The sequence below is a fragment of the Oncorhynchus keta genome, chromosome 22, assembly GCF_023373465.1.
Source record: "Oncorhynchus keta strain PuntledgeMale-10-30-2019 chromosome 22, Oket_V2, whole genome shotgun sequence".
Taxonomy (NCBI): Eukaryota; Metazoa; Chordata; class Actinopteri; order Salmoniformes; family Salmonidae; genus Oncorhynchus; species Oncorhynchus keta.
In genome coordinates this window covers 33,657,631-33,679,163 of record NC_068442.1, presented here as the reverse complement: position 1 = coordinate 33,679,163, position 21,533 = coordinate 33,657,631, and the positions used below count along the sequence as shown (strand labels likewise).

Here is a 21,533-nt window from a genome sequence, read left to right as displayed (position 1 = left end):
ACCTTGAAAGCAAGTTGAGACAAGTCACAATTAGTAATTACAGTAAGACATCAGGAGTCTCCTGACAGGAGATGAATCAAACAGTGCCCTGAGTCAATGTCACGTTAGGAGTAATTATCTTGAGATTAACACAATACAAGGTGAAATGTAATATCTGGGAAAATAGGGTAGAAAAGTGCTTATATAAATAGTTTACCCCTTTCCCATTGCTGGCACAGATACCTTTTTATTAAAAAAAAGAATCAATGGTTGATGCATGATTGAAGCAATACCAAGAATATGCATTACATCCCCATCATTTTGCAGGTAGAAAGGTTGACTTGAGTGATACGGGAAAAGTTTTAAAATGGGACCCATTTACCACGAGCCTTCAGACAGTGTTAACACTCACTAGCTACATGCAACTGGAAACCATCTTCTACAGTTATTCATCGTGGGGTTTGTACAGTTTAATGTTGTCAAGGGGGAGAGAACATGGGTGTATTCATTACGCAAACTGTTTAGTTAAGAACCAAAACAGATTAAAATTAGTTTCTATTGGACAAATTCAGGTAGGTCCCTCCCCATTCCGTTAAGAAATGCCTAATTAAAAAAAAAATGTTTTGCAACAGAATCTGCGGAATGCATACACCCCATGTGTCTGGCTCTAAGTATCATCTACCTTAATAATAAATTAAGTTAAAACTATACCAAAGGTTTTCAAATCTTGCTCATGTTGAAAGGATACAAGAAACATTTACAAAATAATACCTGTGGCAAAATAAACTTTGAATATTTAAAAATCATTCTGAATCCCTACTAACAAGCGTACTGACAAATAGACCAACATTGGTTTCCAATCAATTAATATTTCATGGCAGCTATTGTATTTAGTAGGAAATTTAATTTTGTGCAGGAGGAAACCCTATCAAAAACAGCTTTTGGTCACACTAAGTGTTCCAATTGGTATATTTCAGTTATGAATCTTCTGTTACTGTATACATTTTTTTATAAAATATTTTATTCATACAATCATTTTAACTATATCAACATTACTATTTAACTGAGTGGCAAGATGGACAGAACCTCATAAGAACAATAGTATATAAACGAATGCAAAAAAAAAAAAAAAATTCTGTATCCATTACATTTCGCTCTTCATTCAGTTCCAACTTTCTGTACAACTGTCTGTAATAGCCTATAATGAATATTGCTGGTCCTGATCTGTTGAAGTTAGTGCAGCAGCAGCTCTGACTGGGCTTGCACTGCCCTCTACTGGTGATCCAGGCAGAGAGCTGTGAGTTGCAGGAACAGGCTGGCAGGAACCACATATCACACCGGGCCGTTCACAGCTGCCTCCGGTGAGGTCACACTCTGCTGTGTTCTGTAGGGGTGCAGAAAGAGAGGCTACAATGTAACATTCTGGATGACTACACTAGTTATAAGACATGCCAGACTGTGGAAATCCACAGCACAACCTTTGATTCTAGCTGCCACTTACTTGGCTTTGTCCATTGCTGTTCCTTCTTCTAGAGGACCATTAACAGCATCACTGGAGACTTTAGATTTTTCTGTATCTGAATGTTTTGCACTGCTGAAAGGGAGGAAATTAGAGGAACTCATGAGCTGCCGGTGGACAATTAGAACAGATACAACAGCATGTCTGAAAACAGCTCACTAGTGCTAGACCGTTCCAGTGAAGGTACAAGTTCACTGTATGGTCATGGAGCCAGACCTTGGTTTCAAACAGTTGCTGGCAGGCTGGACTGATGCAGACACACCCTTCTCAGGTGTTCTACTCTCCCCCACAGTGTACTTCACAGATGTGTCTTCTGAGGTAGACTTCTCATCCTCACTGCAGAAGAAAGGAACACATTTACAGAGCTCTTGCCATTTTTAAATATACAGACCCCCCCGTTAAGACAATGGCCAGAAAAGACAGAAGCATGCAGAATGGGACAGAAAGACCACAAAGCGATGGGGTAAAGAAAAAGTGTTGAAATGTGGTTGGCGGTTAAAAATGGATGCAAGGATCATAATGTACACTAAATGGAAAGCAGCAGCAAATTCTCTGACCATCCACTTACAGGAGTTTACCTCTTTATGGGTGAGCTTGCTTTGAGGAGCAGAGCATGGGGTGATTATGACCGTTTTAGAAACTCACTGAATGGATCAAACTCATGTCAGCCATCAGTCTTGCTTTTTGTCATTAAACCACCGCGATTACTATGCAAAACTAATACGCACCAGGACATTATGTATTTGGGTTCTACAGCCAATGTTACATAATCGTTGAAGTTGTAAGGTAGGCTATTTAATTTAACCAGGCAAGTCAATTTAGAACCAATTCACAATAACCTGGCAAAGTTAAGAGTATTCACTAAAAGCAACTACCCAGATAGCATTTTGAAGGTCTTTGATTTTTACATGCAATTTAAAAAATGAAGCTAATTTCAAGTAGACCCGAGTTCTGCATGATAACAGGCCTACTGCTAGTCTAAGACTCATCTCTCCAGTTTATTCCAGCCACATCAATGCCATGTGTTTCAAACTGAAGCCAATGAGATACCAGCACAGGGAGGGGTGGATACATAATGAAGACTTGTTCGCCAATCCACACCACAAAGAGAAAATGGCCAATTCAGAAAGCCTGGGAATGGCTAATCCTGAGGGCCGATGGCCATTTCATAACATCATTGTCGACGAGCAACGACCAAATCATTACATCGGAGATAGACATGCACATGGAGATGGTAAAATAATTAATAATTTAGAAATAAAACTAAAAAAACTCAGTGGCTGACATGAAAACAAGACACAGCAGACTTTTCCCCCCCGATTGGCTGTACATACCGATAAGATTTCAACACTCTGAAGCCACACGCAGAGAGAAAGAGGAAGCTCATGTTGTAAGTGTTGCAGTTAAAGTGAAGGACAGTTTCTCAAACAACAAAAGGACAGCAATGTAGGTTGGGAAGATTTGGTGATACGTAAATGGTACATAGATATTTATACAAGTCAACTGGAGTGTCCCTGTCTTGCCTGGCTGGAAATCACCCAGTGTAGGGAGAAAACTTGGCAAGGCACAGAGGTCAATTCCACATGCACTGTGAGGTGAATGGCTGTGTTGTAAGGGAAGGATTGGTGACAGGGGGAAAGGGGTATGGTGTGTTATCAGAAGCCTTACCTCTTGAAAACAGCCGTTTCAGTTTTGGCATCTACAGTAAGGCTAACTGTCTCCTTCATGGATCCATTGGTGACCGTCTCAGTGGTGATAGTCTCCTCCGCGTCCGAGCCTCCGGCTTTCCTTCCAGGGGAGCTGGCTGGCTGGGCTGCCTCGTCACCTGGCCACTGGTCAGAAACTGGGACATCACACAGGGATAGCATCATTACAGTGATCAATGAGTAAGTAGTAAAATGCTTATTCCTGTATGGCACTGTGGCAAAGCTCACCTTCAGGCTGCATTGGTGCGTTGACACCCAAGGGGTCTCCTGTCCCTATGCAGGTCTCCATCGCTACTGGGGAATTGTTCCTCAAAGGATCTTTGGGGCTGGAAGATCAAAAGAAAAAAAGGTCTTTAATTTGTCCTCCTAAAATAGCCACATTCAAATAGAAAATGCATGGAAAGGCAAGGGAATAAACTGAACACCAGTCACCACCTTCCAAAAGTATGTGGACACCTGCTTGTCGAACATCTCTTTTAAAATATTATGCTCATTAATATGGAGTTGGTCCTCCCTTTGCTGCTATAACAGACTCCACTCTTCTGGAAGGCTTTCCACTAGATGTTGGAACATTGTTGCAGAGACTTGCTTCCATTCAGCCACAAGAGCATTAGCAAGGCCAGGCACTGATTTCATGCTATTAGGCCTGGCTCGCAGTCGGCGCTCCAATTCATCCCAAAGGTGTTTGATGGGGTTGAATTCAGGGCTCTTTGCAGGCCAGTCAATTTCTTCCACACCGATCATGACAAACCATTTCTGTATGGACCTCGCTTTGTGCAGTGGGGCATTGTCATGCTGAAGCAGGAAAAGGCCTTCCCTAAACTATTGCCACAAAGTTGAAAGCACAGAATCGTCTAGAATGTCATTGTATGCTGTAGCGTTAAGATTGAAACTCGTTAGTGAGTGTTGCAACCGGGGACGGACTACTTTTAAGCGCTTCAGCACTTAGTGGTCTCGTTCTGTGAGCTTGTGTGGCCTACCACTTCGCAGCTGAGCCTTTGTTGCTCCTAGACGTTTCCACTTCACAATAATAGCACTTAGTGGACCGGGGTAGCTCACACAAGGCAGACATTTGATAAACTGACTCGTTGAAAAGGTAGCATCCTATGACAGTGTCATGTTGAAAGTCACTGAGCTCTTCAGTAAGGCCATTCTACTGCCAATGTTTTTTATATGGAGATTGCATGACTGTGTGCTCGGTTTTCTACACCTGTCAGCAACGGGTGTGGCTGAAATAGCCAAATCCACTAATTTGAAGGGGTGTCCACATATTTCTATATAGCATGTACATGGGAGGATAACAATATGGAAGTGTGTGTGGCAATCGTGCCACATAAAGTCTTGGGACTGAGGCTGGTGGAATGAACCCTTACTTGACTGGTGAGAAGTTGCTAGAGAAGTCTGCCCAGCCCGTGGCTGTGTCAGGGGAAGCATTGGGGGAGCTCCAGCCAGCAGATTCTGGTAGGACTGCAGGGGAGGAAGGGGATGCTGTGGCAGTAGTGGTGGCTGGGGCAGGTGCTCTGATCGACGTAGAACTCCCAGTGTCCATGGGTATGTCGTCAAAGTTAGCTGTCCACACAGGCCCTGAAACGACAGGGCAACCGTCACAAAAAAATCCAGCCAAGACAAATCATGTAGCATTTTCTTGAGGAGATCACACCAGACAGACCTACCTAACCACCAACCCAACCGTGTCAGTCCGGGACAATCACTCACCCTCACCCGTGTCCACCTCCATTCTGTCATCAGAGCTGGCGTTGTTAGGCTCAAAGGGATCACGTTTCACATCCTCCTCCTCAGAGTCTGTGCTCTCCTCACTATCTGTACTGCCAGAGCTCCTAATGGTTCAAGTCACAAAATGGACAGAAGTCTTTAAAATAATCAGCAGGTGCCTTGAATAGGCCTCAGAAGGTAAGCCGTTAGTCATTTCAGGTATTTAATTTACTTATGGCGAAAAGGCGCTGCCGTACCGAGGACATCTCTGAGCTTCAGGTGCGAAAGTGATATCTTTCTCATCCCAGATGTCCTCCTCATCAGAGCCTGCATCTTCAAACTGCTGGATCTTCTCCTTACAGCAGGCCTCAAACAGAGCTATATTTGCCTGGAAGACAACACCAGTACCAGGGTAAAGCACAAGATGCACAAAAAGACATGCTCTGTTGCTTCCACTTCATTTACTGTACATGGAGAAAAAACAAAGAAAATAAGTATGTGCACCTTTTTCATATTCAAACGTAACGGAATTTCAAACATCAGCATGGGCTAATACTATGTACAGCATTATAAAAATGGTGAACTTCAATGTTTTGGGAGTTAGTGTAGCAGTTTTATTTTGTACTACATCTAGCCTAGAGCACAGTTGGAAAGGACAACTATTTCTATACAATTGTATAATACATTACATTAAAATACTTACACTTTCATTTGTATTCAAGGAAAAATTGATGTCTGATATTCTATCAAAGGGAATACTGAAATGTTAAAGAAAAGAGTTTAGTTTAGTTATATTAGTGAGACAATGACTTCACAAAATGGCTTCAGGACTCCTCCCGACAGAGGCCCAGTAACAGGTAGAAGGACAATGATAGCACACTGATAGCACACTAACTCACATTAAAAACAGCTTTTGCAGAAACCCCATCAGCCATTCTCCACAGGAACCCAAACACCAGCAGATTCCCACATAACAACAAGATCCAGACAGAAGTGGCATAGAGGAGGGCAGAAGTGTGCTACTTACTCCAAACTAAACTGAATTTTGCAATTACAAAGTTACTGTCTAGACTCTGGTCCAAGCAAACCACCAGTCGATTGACAGTAACAAGCATTTTGAACTTTACAGTCATGTATCCAATTTAATGGTAGGCCTGTATAATAACAGCTAGTTAAATGGAATCATAAAGAAATTTGACTGGTGTGTTGCCGAATTCAAACTGGCATCCAATTTAGATACAGCTTTATTTCTCCACACTAGAGATATCACTATCCAAACAGTGGCATATTAGTTTCATATATAGATGTTAAATTACAAACATGTGACCTAAACCTTGTGCAGAGAAAGAAACTGGTTTGGAGTCCTTTGTTACGTTAAACAGATAATATATTAGAGTTCTAGTCTCCCCAAACCCTCATTAAAAAAAAACATGTAATAGTAGGTTATGAACAAAACATCATGCAGGATCAGTACTCACTCCACGACATCATCCTGATCGGCAAACTCTTCGTCATTGAAGCCAAACTGCTCAATAAAATTGGACGTCATTTGTTGCATCTGATAATCAGAAAAGGCCTGGCAAACCCAGGACCAACGATAATGATATAGTCTTGGCACTTACAAAAGTCTTCAAGTTCTACAATTCAAAACAATTGGCTAGTACTGTAGCTATTGGTTAATAGTTAAGATTAAGAGCACATGCATACTTACATGTTTAATGTTAGTTTTTAAATCATATATCAGTACTACTACGAGACATAAGTCCAGTATAATAATGTTATCAACAATTACAAACACTATAAATATGCAGATTTAGCAGTGCGTCTACAGTCTTATCCAGTTACAGACTTACCTGTTGTAGAGAGGAATCCTGGTGGAATCCGCTGTCCTTGAAGTCTACCTCATCATCACTGGATGAGTGAATATGGTGTGTGTTCACCTAGGGAACAATGCAAACAACCATATTACTAAGAGGACAACAATTAGACCTTCTTCAAACAGCTTTGGCACTACTGGCACCTCAACTTCCAGTGTAAATACTCTGTTTACTTTGCAAACATTTTGGCATCGAGTAACAGGTGTCTGGATCAGACTTACTAGGTCTACAGTGTTTCTCTTGTTTGTGTCAGCTAGCTGACCAGAAGTGAAGGCTTCCCATCTCTCTTTGTCATCCTCTGTGAGCTCTGAAACACAAATCAAAACGAATGTTATTAGTCACAGGCACCAAATACAACAGTAGACCTTAGAGTGAAATGCTTACTTACGAGCCCCTAACTAACAATGCAGTTAAAAAACAACATAAGAAATAAAAAGGTAACATGTAATTAAAGAGCAGCAGTAAAACAACAATAGCAAGACAACACAGGGGGGGTACCGGTAGAGAGTCAATGTGTGGGGGCACCGGTTAGTTAAGGTAATATGTACACAAAGGTAGAGTTATTAAAGTGACTATGCATAGATGATAACAGAGTAGCAGCCGTGTAAAAGAGGGGGAGATGGGGTGCTCTCGATGGCGCAGCTGTGGAACCTTTTGAGGATCTGAGGACCCATGACAAATCTTTTAAGTTTCCTGAGGGGGAAAACGTTTTGTCATGCCCTCTTCACGGCTGTCTTGGTGTGCTTGGGCAATGTTAGTTTGTTGGTGAAGTGGACACCAAGGAACTTGAAGCTCTCAACCTGCTTCCACTGCAGCAGAGTCGATGAGAATGGGGGCGTACTTGGTCCTCTTTTTCCTGTAGTCCACAGTAATGTCCTTTATCTTAATCACATTGAGGGAGAGGTTGTTGTCCTGGCACCACACAGCCAGGTTAGGACCTCCTCCCTATAGGCTGTCTTGACATTTTTCAGGCCTACCACTGTTGTGTCATCTGCATACTTAATGACGGTGTTGGAGTTGTGCAGTCATGAGTGAACAGGAGGGAACTGAGCACGCACCCAAGGGGCCCATGTTGAGGATGTGTTGTTACCTACCCTTACCACCTGGGGGTGGCCCCGTTAGGAAGCCCAGGACCTAGTTGCGGAGGGAGGTGTTTAGTCCCAGGGTCCTTAGCTTATTGATGAGCTTTGTGGTCACTGTGGTGTTGAAGACTGAGCTGTAGTCAATGAAAAGCATTCTCACATAAGTGTTCCTTTTGTCCAGGTGTGAAAGTGCAGTGTAATAGCAACTGCATCATCGGTGGATCTGTTGGGGTGGTATGCACATTGGAGTGGGTCTAGGGTTTCTGGGAGAATGGTGTTGATGTGAGCCATGACCAGCCTTTCAAAGCACTTCATGGCTACTGACGCGAGTGCTACGGGTGGGTAGTCATTTAGGCAGGTTACCTTAGTGTTCTTGGCACAGGCACTATGGTGGTCTGCTTAAAACATGTTGGTATTACAGACTCGGAGAGGGAGAGGTTGAAAATGTCATTAAAGACACTTGCCAGTTGGTCAGCGCATGCTCGCAGAACACGTCCTGGTAATCTGTCTGGCCCTGTTGAACTGTTTAAAGGTCATCACATCGGCTGCGGAGAGCGTGATCAGTTTTCCGGAACAGCTGATGCTCTCATGCATGTTTTAGTGTTACTTGCCTCGAAGCGAGCATAGACGTAGTTTAGCTCATCTGGAAGGCTTGTGTCATTGGGCAGCTCTCAGCTGTGCTTTCCTTTGTAGTCTGTATTTGTTTGCAATACCTGCCACATCTGATGAGCGTCAGAGCCGGTGTAGTACAACTCGATCTTTGTCCTGTATTGACGCTTTGCCTGTTTGATGGTTTATCGGAGGGCATAGAAGGGTTTCTTAGAAGCTTCTGGGTTAGAGTCCCGCTCCTTGAAAGCAGCAGCTCAGTGCGGATGTTGCCTGTATTCCACGGCTTCTGGTTTGGTATGTACATACGGTCAATGTGGGGACAGCGTCATCGATGCACTTATTGATGAAGCAAGTGACTGATGGTGTACGCCTCAATGCCAACAGAGGAATCCCGGAACATATTCCAGTCTGTGCTAGCAAAACAGTCCTGTAGCTTAGCATCCGCTTCATCTGACCACTTCTCGTCACTGGTACTTCCTGCTTTAATATTTTTGCTTGTAAGCAGGAATCAGGAGGATAGAATTATGGTCAGATTTGCCAAATGGAGGGAGAGCTTTGTCTGCATCTCTGTGTGTAGAGTAAAGGTGGTCCAGAGTTTGTTTTTCCTCTGGTTGCACATTTAACATGCTGATAAATCCGTTTTACCAAATTTCGAAGTATCCCTGCATTAAAGTCCCCGGCTTCTAGGAGCGCCGCCTCTGGGTGAGCGTTTTCTTGTTTGCTAATGGTGGAATACAGCTCATTCAATGCTGTCTTAGTGCCAGTCTCTGACTGTGGCAGTATGTAAACAGCTACTAAAAATACAGATAAACTCTAGGTAGATAGTTTGGTCTAAAGCTTATCATGAGAAACTCTACCTCAGGCATGCAATAGCTCGAGACTTCCTCAGATATCGTGCACCAGCTGTTATTTACAAAAATACATAGCCCGCCACTCCTTGTCTTACCAGACACCATGGTTCTATCCTGCCAGTGCAGCGTATAACCAGCCAGCTGCATGTTGATAGTGTCGTCGTTCAGCCACGTCTCCGTGAAGTATAATATATTACAGTTTTGAATGTCCCGTTGGTAGATTAATCTTTTGCGTAGGTAATTTATTTTATTGTCCAAAGATTGCACGTTTGCTAGCATAACCGAAGGCAGTGGGGGTTTATTTGATCGCCTACGAATTCTCAGAAGGCAGCCCGTACTCCGGCCACTTTTCCTCCCGCAAATCACAGGGATCTGGGCCTGCTTCCGAGAAAGCGGTATATTGTTCACGTCGGGCTTGTCAGACTCGTTAAAGGAAAAAAAGGATTCTGTCAGTCCGTGGTGAGTAATCGCAGTCCTGATGTCCAGAAGTTATTTTCGGTCATAAGAGACGGTAGCGAAAACATTACGTACAAAATCTGTGAAAAAATACGTTTTAAATAAACGAACAAAAAACGATCGATTGGGGGCACGTAAAAACGTCAACCTTCTCCAGCACCATTTTATGAGTCACACATATAAATAACACAAGATTAGTCTATTCCACCTCAATACAGTAATTCATTTTAGTAGCTCCAACTTAATTTCTGACGGGACATGACACCTCAAAGCACACTCACCTGAGATGAGCTGCTGTATCTTTGCACCATTGGGGCCCTTGTCGCTGTTGTGCACTATTGAGTTGGCTATTCTGGTCAAGTGCCCCATGTAGCCCCGTCTACGTCCACCCTCAGCCCTGAAACAGGAAAAACACACGTATTGAAGCCTATATGAACATTATGGTGACATTTCTTACACTACATTGAGCCTTGTTAAGGGTAAAAACCAAACAGCTCACAAGAGAGTTAGAAAAATATGCAAAGTCCAGTGGTCTAGTAACAACAGCATTATGGTCTAAATTCATAGTGAAATGAGAAAAAAGACAACAGTACTTACTGCTCCTTCTCATTGGAGCTCCATGCATCAAGAATTCTCTGGATAAACTGGCACTTCTGAAACAGCTAAAACACAAGAGCAAAAAGCAGTTAATTGACCTGTCTGACATGAATGCTATCGATGTAAAGGGTGATAAAGCCTCACGTGTTTGATGAGGTGGCTTTCTCTGACAGGCTCTTGGTCCTGATCTCTGTTGATTTCGGGGTTTTCACTTTGGGCTGGGGGCATTGCTAGGATCATCGCAGTGCAGATTTCAACTTGTATATGCAGGAAGTTATTCCATATATAGTTGAAGTACATGTCCTGAGAATAAATGGAGAGAGAAAGACAGCCATTAATTACACATCCCAAATCTAGTTGTTGAAATGCTCATCATTCCTGTTGACCTTGGTTATGAGATGGGGGTAGTAAGGGAACCAGTGTCAAAAGAAAGTGAAAACCCTGTGCACAGCATTAAGTCTAGATCATGGTGCTGGTTTTGGTAGGAAAAACTAGCACGCCAAAACAAGTAAAAAACACAAAAAGACAGGCAACTGACAAGTATGACTCCAAGAGTGTTGAGGTTTATCAGCTCCATGTTGATAATATGAGTGTTGGTCTGCAGGAGGCTGGCCACAAGACGGACCACACTCAACCGGGTGTTGCCCACTGGGGGGTCCAGCATGCCCCATGTGGTTTTCATGATATTCTTCTGCAAATGTGGGGATGAAAGGAACAATCAGGGTCTCGTTCAGTCTATATTCATTTAACTTGGTAATGCAAATAAAACCACCATTGGAGTGCACATGTAGAGTAAATTAGAAGAAGGACCACCCACTGAAGATAAACATGACTCAAAGTTAAAAAGCTTGAGATAGCAGGATCACAAAAAAAAAAAATCTAAGACAGAAATGTAGTATAAGTTTATTGAAAATACTGTGGTAGTTATATTTCACTCAAGTGGATAGCAAGGAGGACAACCTACTCTAATGAGTTTACTAATCTAAGAAATGTGTGCACTTTTTACTGTGTGTGTGTGTGCGTAACACTATAGGTATGTAAAGTATTACCTTTGGGGGTTCCAGCAGCAGTTGATGAAAGTCTTTGAGCCTGGGCCTGACAGCCTCCAGAATGCTCTGATTGACTGAGAAGGATGGGTGGCTCATACCAGGGGGACAGATCTCCAAATGGCCTTCGAACCTGTACATGACAAAAAGTATTTAGTATTTTATTAGGATCCCCAAAGCCACAGCTACTCTTCCTGGGGTCCACATAAAACACATAAATAGACAAGTGCATCACAAGGACAGAACTATGTGCATTTAAAAAAAACAATTTCATACATTTATGCCATCAAAATAATAATAATAATAATAATAATAATAATATTCATAGACACTACTGAATGCAAGTGTAACACACAAAAACAGAAATGCAATAAGGAGGTGCGTTGTCAAACCGGCAGACACTTATCGTTAGATTCCCGACGTGAATAAAGCCACCTTGTTTCTATAGTAACTGGGTATCCAGGGGTATTATAGACTTTACAGTTATCACCCGGAATGTGTTTGAGGTAACATGTAATCTCTTACACTTGAAAGCCTTTTGTTACAGTTACCACCCGCTATGGGTATCATTAGGTAAAATGCAACATTCATGAACATGCAGAAATAACCAGGACTTGAACAAAAGAGCAGCATATCAGACAAGTCTAACAGCTCAACACTAATAGTATCTTAAAACACTATACCACACAACCAAACCAACATTAAACCCAAAACAGGACATTGTGAACTTACGCTGGTCTTCGTGTCTCAAAGAGTGTCAGGAGAATCTGAATTACACTGACTATGGCAGAGTCATTTTTCTCTTTGTCAAAGATGTTGGATAGCAACTGCTCCACAGTCTCTTGTCTGAGAAATGGGAGGGATAAAATATCATGCTTTTGCCAGGACAATAAAGTCATACTTTGGATATCATGATAGCAAAAAGTTCTTCGCTGAAAGAATCAAGCAGAGGTTGTTGATTTACTTTTCCAGTGTGGCCAGCAAGGGATCAGGCTCAGAGCAGCCTTGCACTTGAAACATCTGATCTCTGCTGAGGCGGATTATTTCACACAGAGACTGGGATGCATTGGAGTGCCTCTGCGTGAGGAGAGAGAGAGACTTGTAAAAACACTGTCTGAAGAAACAGTACTCCACACAATTGGTTAATGAAATGCAACTTACATCCTCATCCTGAGAAGGTTGGACCATATCAACAAGCCTCTGGATCACCTTCTCCTCATTCAGCCACTGTGGATGAATAAGTTACAAGTTGATGATGATTGATTAAGAAAATGGACAAACTTCAAAACTAAGAAAATTCCAACACTCACATTTAAGACATCTTGTCTGAGCTGCTGTGGTTCAATGCAGGTAAGCATTCTGAGCAGCAAGTCCATGATGGCGGAGGTCCCTATGTGTTTAATCATTAAGTCCACAAAGTCTTCCCTCTTCCGCAGAAACTCCACAATCTACAAGAGATAGAAGACACTTCTTCTCAAGCCTTAAGAAGACACTGCAGCATGTCATAAACTCTTCAAAATCACACTGATTAGGACTAGTGGTGTGTACTGATCTCACCTGTTCTGGTTTCCTGCCGATGAGGATGCTAAGGACCTTGCTGAAGAAGCTGGCCAGTAAAGGGTTGAGTGGAGAGTCCCTTTGCAAAAACCCATAAAGTTTCATCAGCAAACTTTCATCTTCTCCCAGTCTGTCATTGATCTGTCCAACGTCCGAGGTAAGGAGTTCACACGATATGTTGGGGTACCTGCAAATAGCGCAAATACATCATTTGGTGATTTACCCAGTACAGCTGGCCAACCACACAAAACACAAAGTTCCTGTATAATTGACAGCCTAGCAAGTCATGCTTGCCCCCTTGGGGTTGTAAGGGTATTCCCTTATGATGTAAACACATGAATGCAAGGGAAGCTGAAAGAAATTCAGAATAATTCTCAAAACCGTGTGTGTGAATCTCACTCACTTGTACTTGATCTTCTCCTCTACATCATCACTTGGCTCCTGTGTGATGTAGGTGACCAGGTCCACCATGCACTGAGGCCGCACCAGGAAGTCCACCAGCTTGTGGTTCTGGGCCTTGCACTCCTGCAGAACATCCTCCTCGTCCATCACCTCAGTCAGAGTCACATCCTCCTTCTCCAGGAGGGTGTCAATGTGAGACGTTGTGTGTAGATCAAACTTCCAAAACATGATGCTTCTGCAAGGAAGGAAAATGGTCATAAGGAAAATGGGAAAACACTCAGTGACTAAAAGTACACGGCGCAGGTTGAGAGGAGGTAGTCAAATGGAAAGTAGGTGGTCAAACTGATAGCTTCAAACGTACCTGACTGGGGTAGTCCGTCCAGAGGTTAAAAATAAAATAATGCTTGTGCTCTTTGGGAGTTCTGGCCCATTACAGGCTTCACAGACAGCAGTGACGAGAGACCTTTGGACACAGGACACATGCAGCAGAACGACCACCTCGGCCTCAACAGATCAACGCACACCTGAAAGAAAGAACCGAATTTAGCCATCAGAGCATATTACTCCCTGCACTGGAAACAACTTTTGGTATTTACTATGTGAGATTTATTATGTTAAATATTAAGTGCTACTGAAACAAGTAGCAATTTAAGATATGTTAATTTTGGCTTACATTCATTTCTAAAATAAGTAATATGATAAACCCCTTGAAAACAAATATTTAGCCTAGGTCACAAGACAAACAAAGCCCTAGGAAAGTATTTGGGCCGGTAAACCATGGTTTTTCCATCATTGTAGGAAAAGGCTGCACTTCCTTGTCATCATCCCAACAACTTCACCCAAAACAGAAGGTGTATGCACTTTTTGTTTAAACTTAAAAGTATTAAGAGAAGCTCTACTCAGCAAATCTCTCCTCATGCAAACATACTGGCAACGTCATTGCTTGCACAGAACTTGGTCAAATCACTGTCACATTTTTAAAGGAAAATACCACTCAAAAACAACCATTGGTACCCCCACCCCCCAATTAGTTGATAGTCCCAAAATGTTTTGCATGCGATTATCAGTAGTCAAATTATAGGATTTTTAAGAAGCAAAAAGTGTCACATCATCATCATGATGATGCATTTTGCATCATCAGTCCAATATCTTATCTTGACATGCAAAAACCTTTGACTGTTAACAGCGGACTACTGAATACTACACCAAACGGTAGTTTGAGCGGAAACAATAAAGCAAACTCTCCTCCACTGTTTCGGTAAAGGACAGAGGGATGAGGCGTGAAAAATGTAACAGTCAAATTCAGAGAGCTTTGGATGCATGGACTGACCATGATGATACCAAAATCATAGTTTTAACCATGTTGAGGCTATATAGTGTTTGTTTACTTTGATTACAAACATGGGAGTTAAAAATAGCTCATTTATTATATAAATATGGTTCTGATGGGGTACAACAGTTGCATTAATCCCATGAAGCATTTCAGTTACATTCTTCAAGAATAAATGGGTACAAAAAACAAATTTAGAAGTAAAAAACTGATATAGCAACTGCTTATTTCCCCTTTAAGAGGCACCATAACACTGTCAAGAACTCGCTGTAGGAACCATGCATGCAACCATATGTTCAATGCACACAATAGGCATATGACTCAAAATAAACAGATTTTCCGCTGTGTACACCTGGCCCTCAGTACAAAAAAAAAAAAGTATTTTCTTGTGGGGAAGCCTGTGAGAAATAGGGTTAAAGGTTACATAGCAGCCATCTTGGCTTATGCTAAACCAGCACCTCAGATTCATCAATGGCTGAGAGGAAAAAGTTTATTCATAGACTAAGCGGGGGCTGGGGGAGAATTGACATTGGCCCCTGTCCAGGCACATGCATGCTTTGATGAAAGTGTGCAACTCAAATCATTGCTCTATGAAATACAAAACAATGTGATTTTCAATACACCAGTAGAGGTCAAAATGAATGACAGGGATAACATTGGTTGTCTGGCATTAATTCTGTCTACCAAAGGCAACCAAATAATGAGTGTAAAACAATGATTTTATGATCAACCAGGAACACAACCGAAGACTGAACAAAGTCCCATGCAATAGGCACTGTCAGCCAATAGTTTCCATCTATTCTAAATACTGATGCAACGGTGACATTTTTGGCCGATACAAATATCCAATATTTTCCATAGAAAAAACAATAACTGATACCGATATTTAAATTTTTTGCAGTCTTAAGCATGAGTTAAATAATTAACACACACAGACACAGCAGTCTAAGGCTCTGCATCTTTGTGCAAGAGGCGTCACTACAGTCCCTGGTTCGAATCCAGGCTATATCACATCCCACCGGGATTGTGAGTTCCATAGGGTGGCGCACAATTGGCTCAGCGCCGCCCGGGTTTGGCCGTCATTGTAAATAAGAGTTTGTTCTTAACAGACTTGCCTAGTTAAATAAAAGGTTACACACACACACACACCAAAAAGTTAGCACTTTGTTGGCATTTACATATGTCCCCATAACCAGTAAAACAATCAAAACCGATTTCTTTCACTTACTTGCTGTGCCGTTTCATTGTTCAGTCGTTTAATTTTGAACCAGGATTTCTATTGGATGCCGTTTGAGTCTTTGCTTGTCAAAAAATATGTCAAATAACACTATAAGCTTGTTGACCAATCAGGACCTGAATATAATTTAACGTGTTCATAAATGTACGCAGTTATTACACATCGATTAGACTATCACTCGTATTTCATATGTCATCGATACGTACACTATGAAGCTAGTAAAGTTGTCTCGCGCACCTACAGTGCTGGTCATTAAAAAATGCTAGCTAGCTCACAGATGCAAACAGCGTTCTTCCCCAAAAACATACAGTTGAAGTCAGAAGTTTACATACACTTACATTGGAGTCATTAAAACAGGGTTTTTAACCACTCCACAAATTTCTTGTTAACAAACTATAGTTTTGGCAAGTCGGGTAGGACATCTACTTTGTGCATGACAAGTCATTATTCCAACAATTGTTTACAGAGAGATTATTTCACCATCACAATTCCAGTGGGTCAGAAGTGTATATACACTAAGTTGACTGTGCCTTTAAACAGCTTGGAAAATTCCAGAAAATTGTGTCATGGCTTTAGAAGTTTCTGAAAGGCTAATTGACATCATTTGAGTCAATTGGAGGTGTACCTGTGGATGTATTTCAAGGCCCATCCATCCTCTCCTCAATACGGTAGAGTCGTCCTGTCCCCTTTGTAGAAAATCAAAGAATGATGTTTCCACCTCCATGCTTCACGGTTGGGATGGTGTTCTTGTGGTTGTACTAATCCTTCTTCTTCCTCCAAACACAGCGAGTGGAGTTTAGACCAAAAAGCTATATTTTTGTCTCATCAGACCACATGACCTTCTCCCATTCCTCCTCTGGATCATCCAGATAGTCATTGGAAAACTTCAGACGGGCCTGGACATGCGCTGGCTTGAGCAGGGGGACCTTGCGTGCGCTGCAGGATTTTAATCCATGATGGTGTAGTGTGTTACTAATGGTTTTCTTTGAGACTGTGGTCCCAGCCCTCTTCAGGTCATTGACCAGGTCCTGCCGTGTAGTTCTGGGCTGATCCCTCACCTTCCCTGTGATCATTGATGCCCCATGAGGTGAGATCTTGCATGGAACCCCAGACTGAGCGAGATTGGAAGAAGTTAAAGATGACAAACATTTTCTAATAATTGCGCCAACAGTTGTTGCCTTCTCACCAAGCTGCTTGCCTATTGTCCTGTAGCCCATCCCAGCCTTGTGCAGGCCTACAATTTTAACCCTGATGTCCTCACACAGCTCTCTGGTCTTGGCCATTGTGGAGAGATTGGAGTCTGTTTGATTGAGTGTGTGGACAGGTGCAGTTAATACAGGTAATGAGTGGAGAACAGGAGGGCTTCTTAAAGGAAAACGAACAGGTCTGCGAGAGCCAGAATTCTTACTGGTTGGTAGGTGATCAAATACTTATGTCATGCAATAAAATGCAAATTAATAACTTAAAAATCATACAATGCAATTTTCTGGATTTTTGTTTTAGAGTCCGTCTCTCACAGTTGAAGTGTACCTATGATAAAACATTTGACCTCTACATGCTCTGTAAGTAGTAAAACCTGCAAAATCGGCAGTGTATCAAATACTTGTTCTCCCCACTATAGGTATGCACGTCAGCTTTGACATCGGTGTTAAACTAGACACCGGCCCAATATCAATGTTGGCATTTTTAGCTAATGTCGGCCGATCCCCCAAAAATTGTTCACCGATATTGAGCATCCTTAATTCTAACCATGGCCAGGGGTATATTACAAAGAAGGATAAATGAGTTAGCTGGCTAAGTTTCCTAAATATTCTGAAATAACTTTGAGCATTTTTACTTTGCCAAGACAATCCATCCACCTGACAGGTGTGGCATAGCAAGAAGCTGACTAAACAGCATGATCATTACGCATGTGCACATTGTGCTGGGGACAATAAAAGGACACTAAAATGTGCAGTTTTGTCACAACACAATGCCACAGATGTCTCATGTTTTGAGGGAGCGTGGAATTGGCACGTTGACTGCAGGAACTGTTGCCCGAGAACTTAATGTAACTTTCTCTACCATAAGCCTCCTCCAACGTCATTTTGGAGAATTCGACAATACATCCAACCGGCCTTCCAACCGCAGACTCATGTATGGCGTTGTGTGGGCGAGCGGAGTGCCCCATGGTGGCGGTGGTGTTACGGTACTGGCAGGCATAAGCTACGGAAAACGAACACAATTGCATTTTATCGATGGCAATTTCAATACACAACAATAAAGTGACGAGATCCTGAGGCCCATTTTTTTCCCCCGGTATGTGACCAACATATGCAGATCTGTATTCCTGATCATGGGATGAATGAATTTATTGAAATTGATTGAGTTCCTCATATGAACTGTAACTCTAAAATTATTGCATGTTGAGTTTCTTTCCACTATTAGCGCCAGATATATATTCTGGACATTTTCTAAAATTACAATGTAAACCTTTTTTAAATTCCTGTATAGCACCTTAAAGTTCAACTTATACTGAACAAAAATAGTGTTGCACAGTATTACTTACCTGCCAGTGTTGTGGTTGGCTGTGATATTCATTGTACTATCTAGTTGATAGACCAAAAGTAAAAGGCTGAACTCAACACTTGAGCCTTTTACTTTCGGTTTTGGTCCACCAGCTTCAAACAGCTGTAAAACCAGCTATTTTTGGTAAATGAAAATATATTTCACAGCGATTTAGACAGTACAATGATTCCCTACACTAGTCAGTGCTTCTTTTCTCTAACTGAAATTGTGCGAACAGCATAGAATTTTAGCAACCAGGAAATGCCAGCGATTCCCACTAGATAAAACAGCTTTAGTATTTTGACAGATGCCATGCCGGCAGGAGAAATCAATAGGTGAAATATCACAACACTGGCAGGTAAGTAATACTGTGAAACACTATAATTCTACTATTATAGCCAGATATAAAAAATAATGTGTAGCACTATTGATGAACCAGATTATTTATCAAAGTTAGCTGGCTAATTTATTGATCCTGCTTTGTAGTAGCCCTCTGGTATGGCAAAAGTGTTTGCTCTCCTTGGAAAACAGCAGCTACTGAGAAGGCGTATGAGAGCACTTAATTCCAATTTCCATAATTTAAAGCTACAATGTGTAACTTTGTGGGGGACCACACCAAATTCACATCGAAATGTGAGTTCTAACAGATCTACCACCTCTTAGAGTTGATTTCAACGGGAATGAAAGATATGTGTACTATTTATATGCTGAAGTTTCATTTTTGCATCTTTTACACCAACTTCAAACAGCTGAATATGAAAACTATATTTCACAGGGGTTTAGATGGTACAATGATTCTCTACAAACTTAAACTAGGCAAACTATTAGAATTTTAGCAACCAGGAAATAGAAGAGCGATTTCTGCATGGTGCATATTTAAGGCATAACCCCTTCAGTCCCAGTTGAAAAAGACAGGACACTCAATCCCCAGTGGGTGAAAACAAAAACATGCAACATGTCAAATAAATCATAACTGTACAAAACATGATATACTCAGTCAAACATCTATGTATGCCTATTCCAGTGACAAGTGTAAAACTGAACCTCAGGGGTTACCAAAGGAAACATATTTTCTTTCATTGGCTACAGATTGGTGTACAAAGATGGTTGGTGTCCATTACTGGGCGTTTACAGGAATGCCCCATACAAACATCAATCATAGATTTTTCAACTAACCTGTCCTTGGAAATCCTTTCTTTCAATGAATCGAGAACTAAGGAAGTATCTTTGAAATGTCTGTCTACAATTGCATGTGAATAATGAACTTTCCAAGAATTTCAGTTCCATCCCTGGGGGGGGGGCAAAATATTTGCAAGCTTGTTCTGAATAGAACCATTTTACATGTTCTTCGTTCCACTGTTCCAACCAGCAAAATAAAAGTTCTGAACCAGTTCGAACCAAAAACAAGTACCGGTTTATACGTTTCTTTGAATGTCTTTGAACTTCAGTTGTCTTAATGTTGTACCAGAGCTAGCTATCTAACAAGCTTGTGTGTGCAGAGCGGCACCAGAGATAAAACCACTTCTTACCTTTTTGTGATTAACGAGGCCAATGTGAAATGTGATAACTATAGTATCCCTAGCTAGCATTCAAAAAGTGAATACATTGTCTAATTAAAAACCTCTTCCCATTATCTGAATAACATCAGTTAACATCAGCTACCTGCCCCTCCTTTGGAGGACAGGTTAGTTAAAAAAAAATCTATGGTGCGCCCAATGATGGACACATTATCAGGTGTACAACCTGTAGCTACTGTTCCATGTAAACTAAACTAGAACATGTCATCTAACCTAGGTAATGTGTTTTGCTATAGGCTTACTTTTGTTTGCCAAGTGTAATACATTGCCCAGAGCAAAGGGCTACATATACGTTACATTGCTGTTTTCCCTAACAAGTGGGGCTAATTGCTGTTCAGTGTTCGTACTGTACACTACTTTTACGAGTCTGCTATCAAGCTAGGGAACTTAACTAATATAGAGATATAACAGGACAAGCTGGAACTAGCTAGCTGGTTATGTAACGTTAACTATTGGGATCAGAAACTGAACTAGCTAAATGCAATACTTCGCGTGACTTGGAGAATCTTAAAACAATTCAAAGACGACTTAGCTAGCTACATACAACACATCAATAGACCACTAATTGATAGCTAGCTAGCCAAGTTGGCTAACTGGATTTTGAGAACAAAACAAGAAAGCAAAATACAAAGTGTTTTCCCGGTATCTCCAAACTACTAACTAGTTACCTAGCTAACTACTTCAAGGCATATTTACCCGAAAAGCAAACGCTAACTAGCCAACAAACATTAATGTTACCTACCTAGCCGGATATTGGTTAGCTAGCTAGGTAACATAGGTGTCAACAAGGTTGTTCTTTTGGAAGACTTGACACTCCAACTATGGTATCTACTTTAGTTAGCTAAAACATACCAACATCTGGAAAGAGGTATAAACACTGTTGGAGAACATGCAAACTAGCTAGCTAACTGGTTAACTAACGTTAGCATTTTCGGAACTACCCTAACCAGAGCACAGGCCAAACCAAATGGTGTCGAACACTAAAATACGGCTAACGTTGGCTAACAATATTGTGTATTTCAATCGACCACAGTCGACTTTCAGTCCCACATAATAACACTAACTTACCTTAAATATTGACTACAAGATACAACAAGTGAAATATATCGGTGTAGCAACCTTACCGGGAGCTAACGGAAAAATGCTAAAGTTAGTGTTGCTCCGGTTAGCGAGTTAGCTGGTCCAGTGCTGTTCGTGTCTCCTCGGAATAGCAAGTACGTACCGATAAACAGCGGTATATGGCGAGTCCCCGGCATGTAGCTTATTGATCCATTAGCCTAAAGTGTTAAAAGCGAGGAACATTCAAATCCTAAGAAAAAAAATATGTTTACAAGTGATTCTGACAGGCGCGAAAAGGTAGACCATCAGAGGGCACTTTTCAAGATGGCGGTTCCATCAACTTCAACGACCCCTTCCCCCACCACAACTGAAGTATCTACCTGTCAATC

General features: G+C 41.6%; 1 protein-coding gene across 8 annotated transcripts; it reads right to left on the bottom strand.

Annotated features, from left to right (window-relative positions):
* Nucleotides 1–206: 206 nt before the first annotated feature.
* LOC118401370 (serine/threonine-protein phosphatase 6 regulatory subunit 3-like) lies at nt 207–21,517 on the bottom strand. Of its 8 annotated transcripts, none has more exons than XM_035798823.2 (25): nt 21,308–21,517; nt 13,756–13,918; nt 13,396–13,629; nt 12,993–13,179; nt 12,746–12,883; nt 12,597–12,662; nt 12,400–12,512; nt 12,168–12,281; nt 11,439–11,568; nt 10,928–11,080; nt 10,534–10,692; nt 10,390–10,454; nt 10,074–10,189; nt 7,016–7,101; nt 6,771–6,857; nt 6,396–6,493; nt 5,621–5,675; nt 5,175–5,305; nt 4,921–5,042; nt 4,578–4,788; nt 3,433–3,530; nt 3,167–3,341; nt 1,715–1,834; nt 1,481–1,570; nt 207–1,363 (listed from the first exon to the last, which is right to left on the bottom strand). In XM_035798823.2, the coding sequence occupies exons 3-25, from the start codon at nt 13,620–13,622 to the stop codon at nt 1,312–1,314; spliced, it is 2,793 nt and encodes a 930-aa protein (XP_035654716.1). In that variant the 5' UTR covers nt 13,623–13,629; nt 13,756–13,918; nt 21,308–21,517; the 3' UTR covers nt 207–1,311. The 8 variants fall into 8 exon arrangements, with proteins under 8 accessions (XP_035654716.1, XP_035654720.1, XP_035654714.1 ...); XM_035798827.2 differs by having other exon boundaries at nt 6,396–6,442; XM_035798821.2 differs by having other exon boundaries at nt 1,481–1,573; nt 21,210–21,516.
* Between the last annotated feature and the right edge of the window lie 16 nt (nt 21,518–21,533).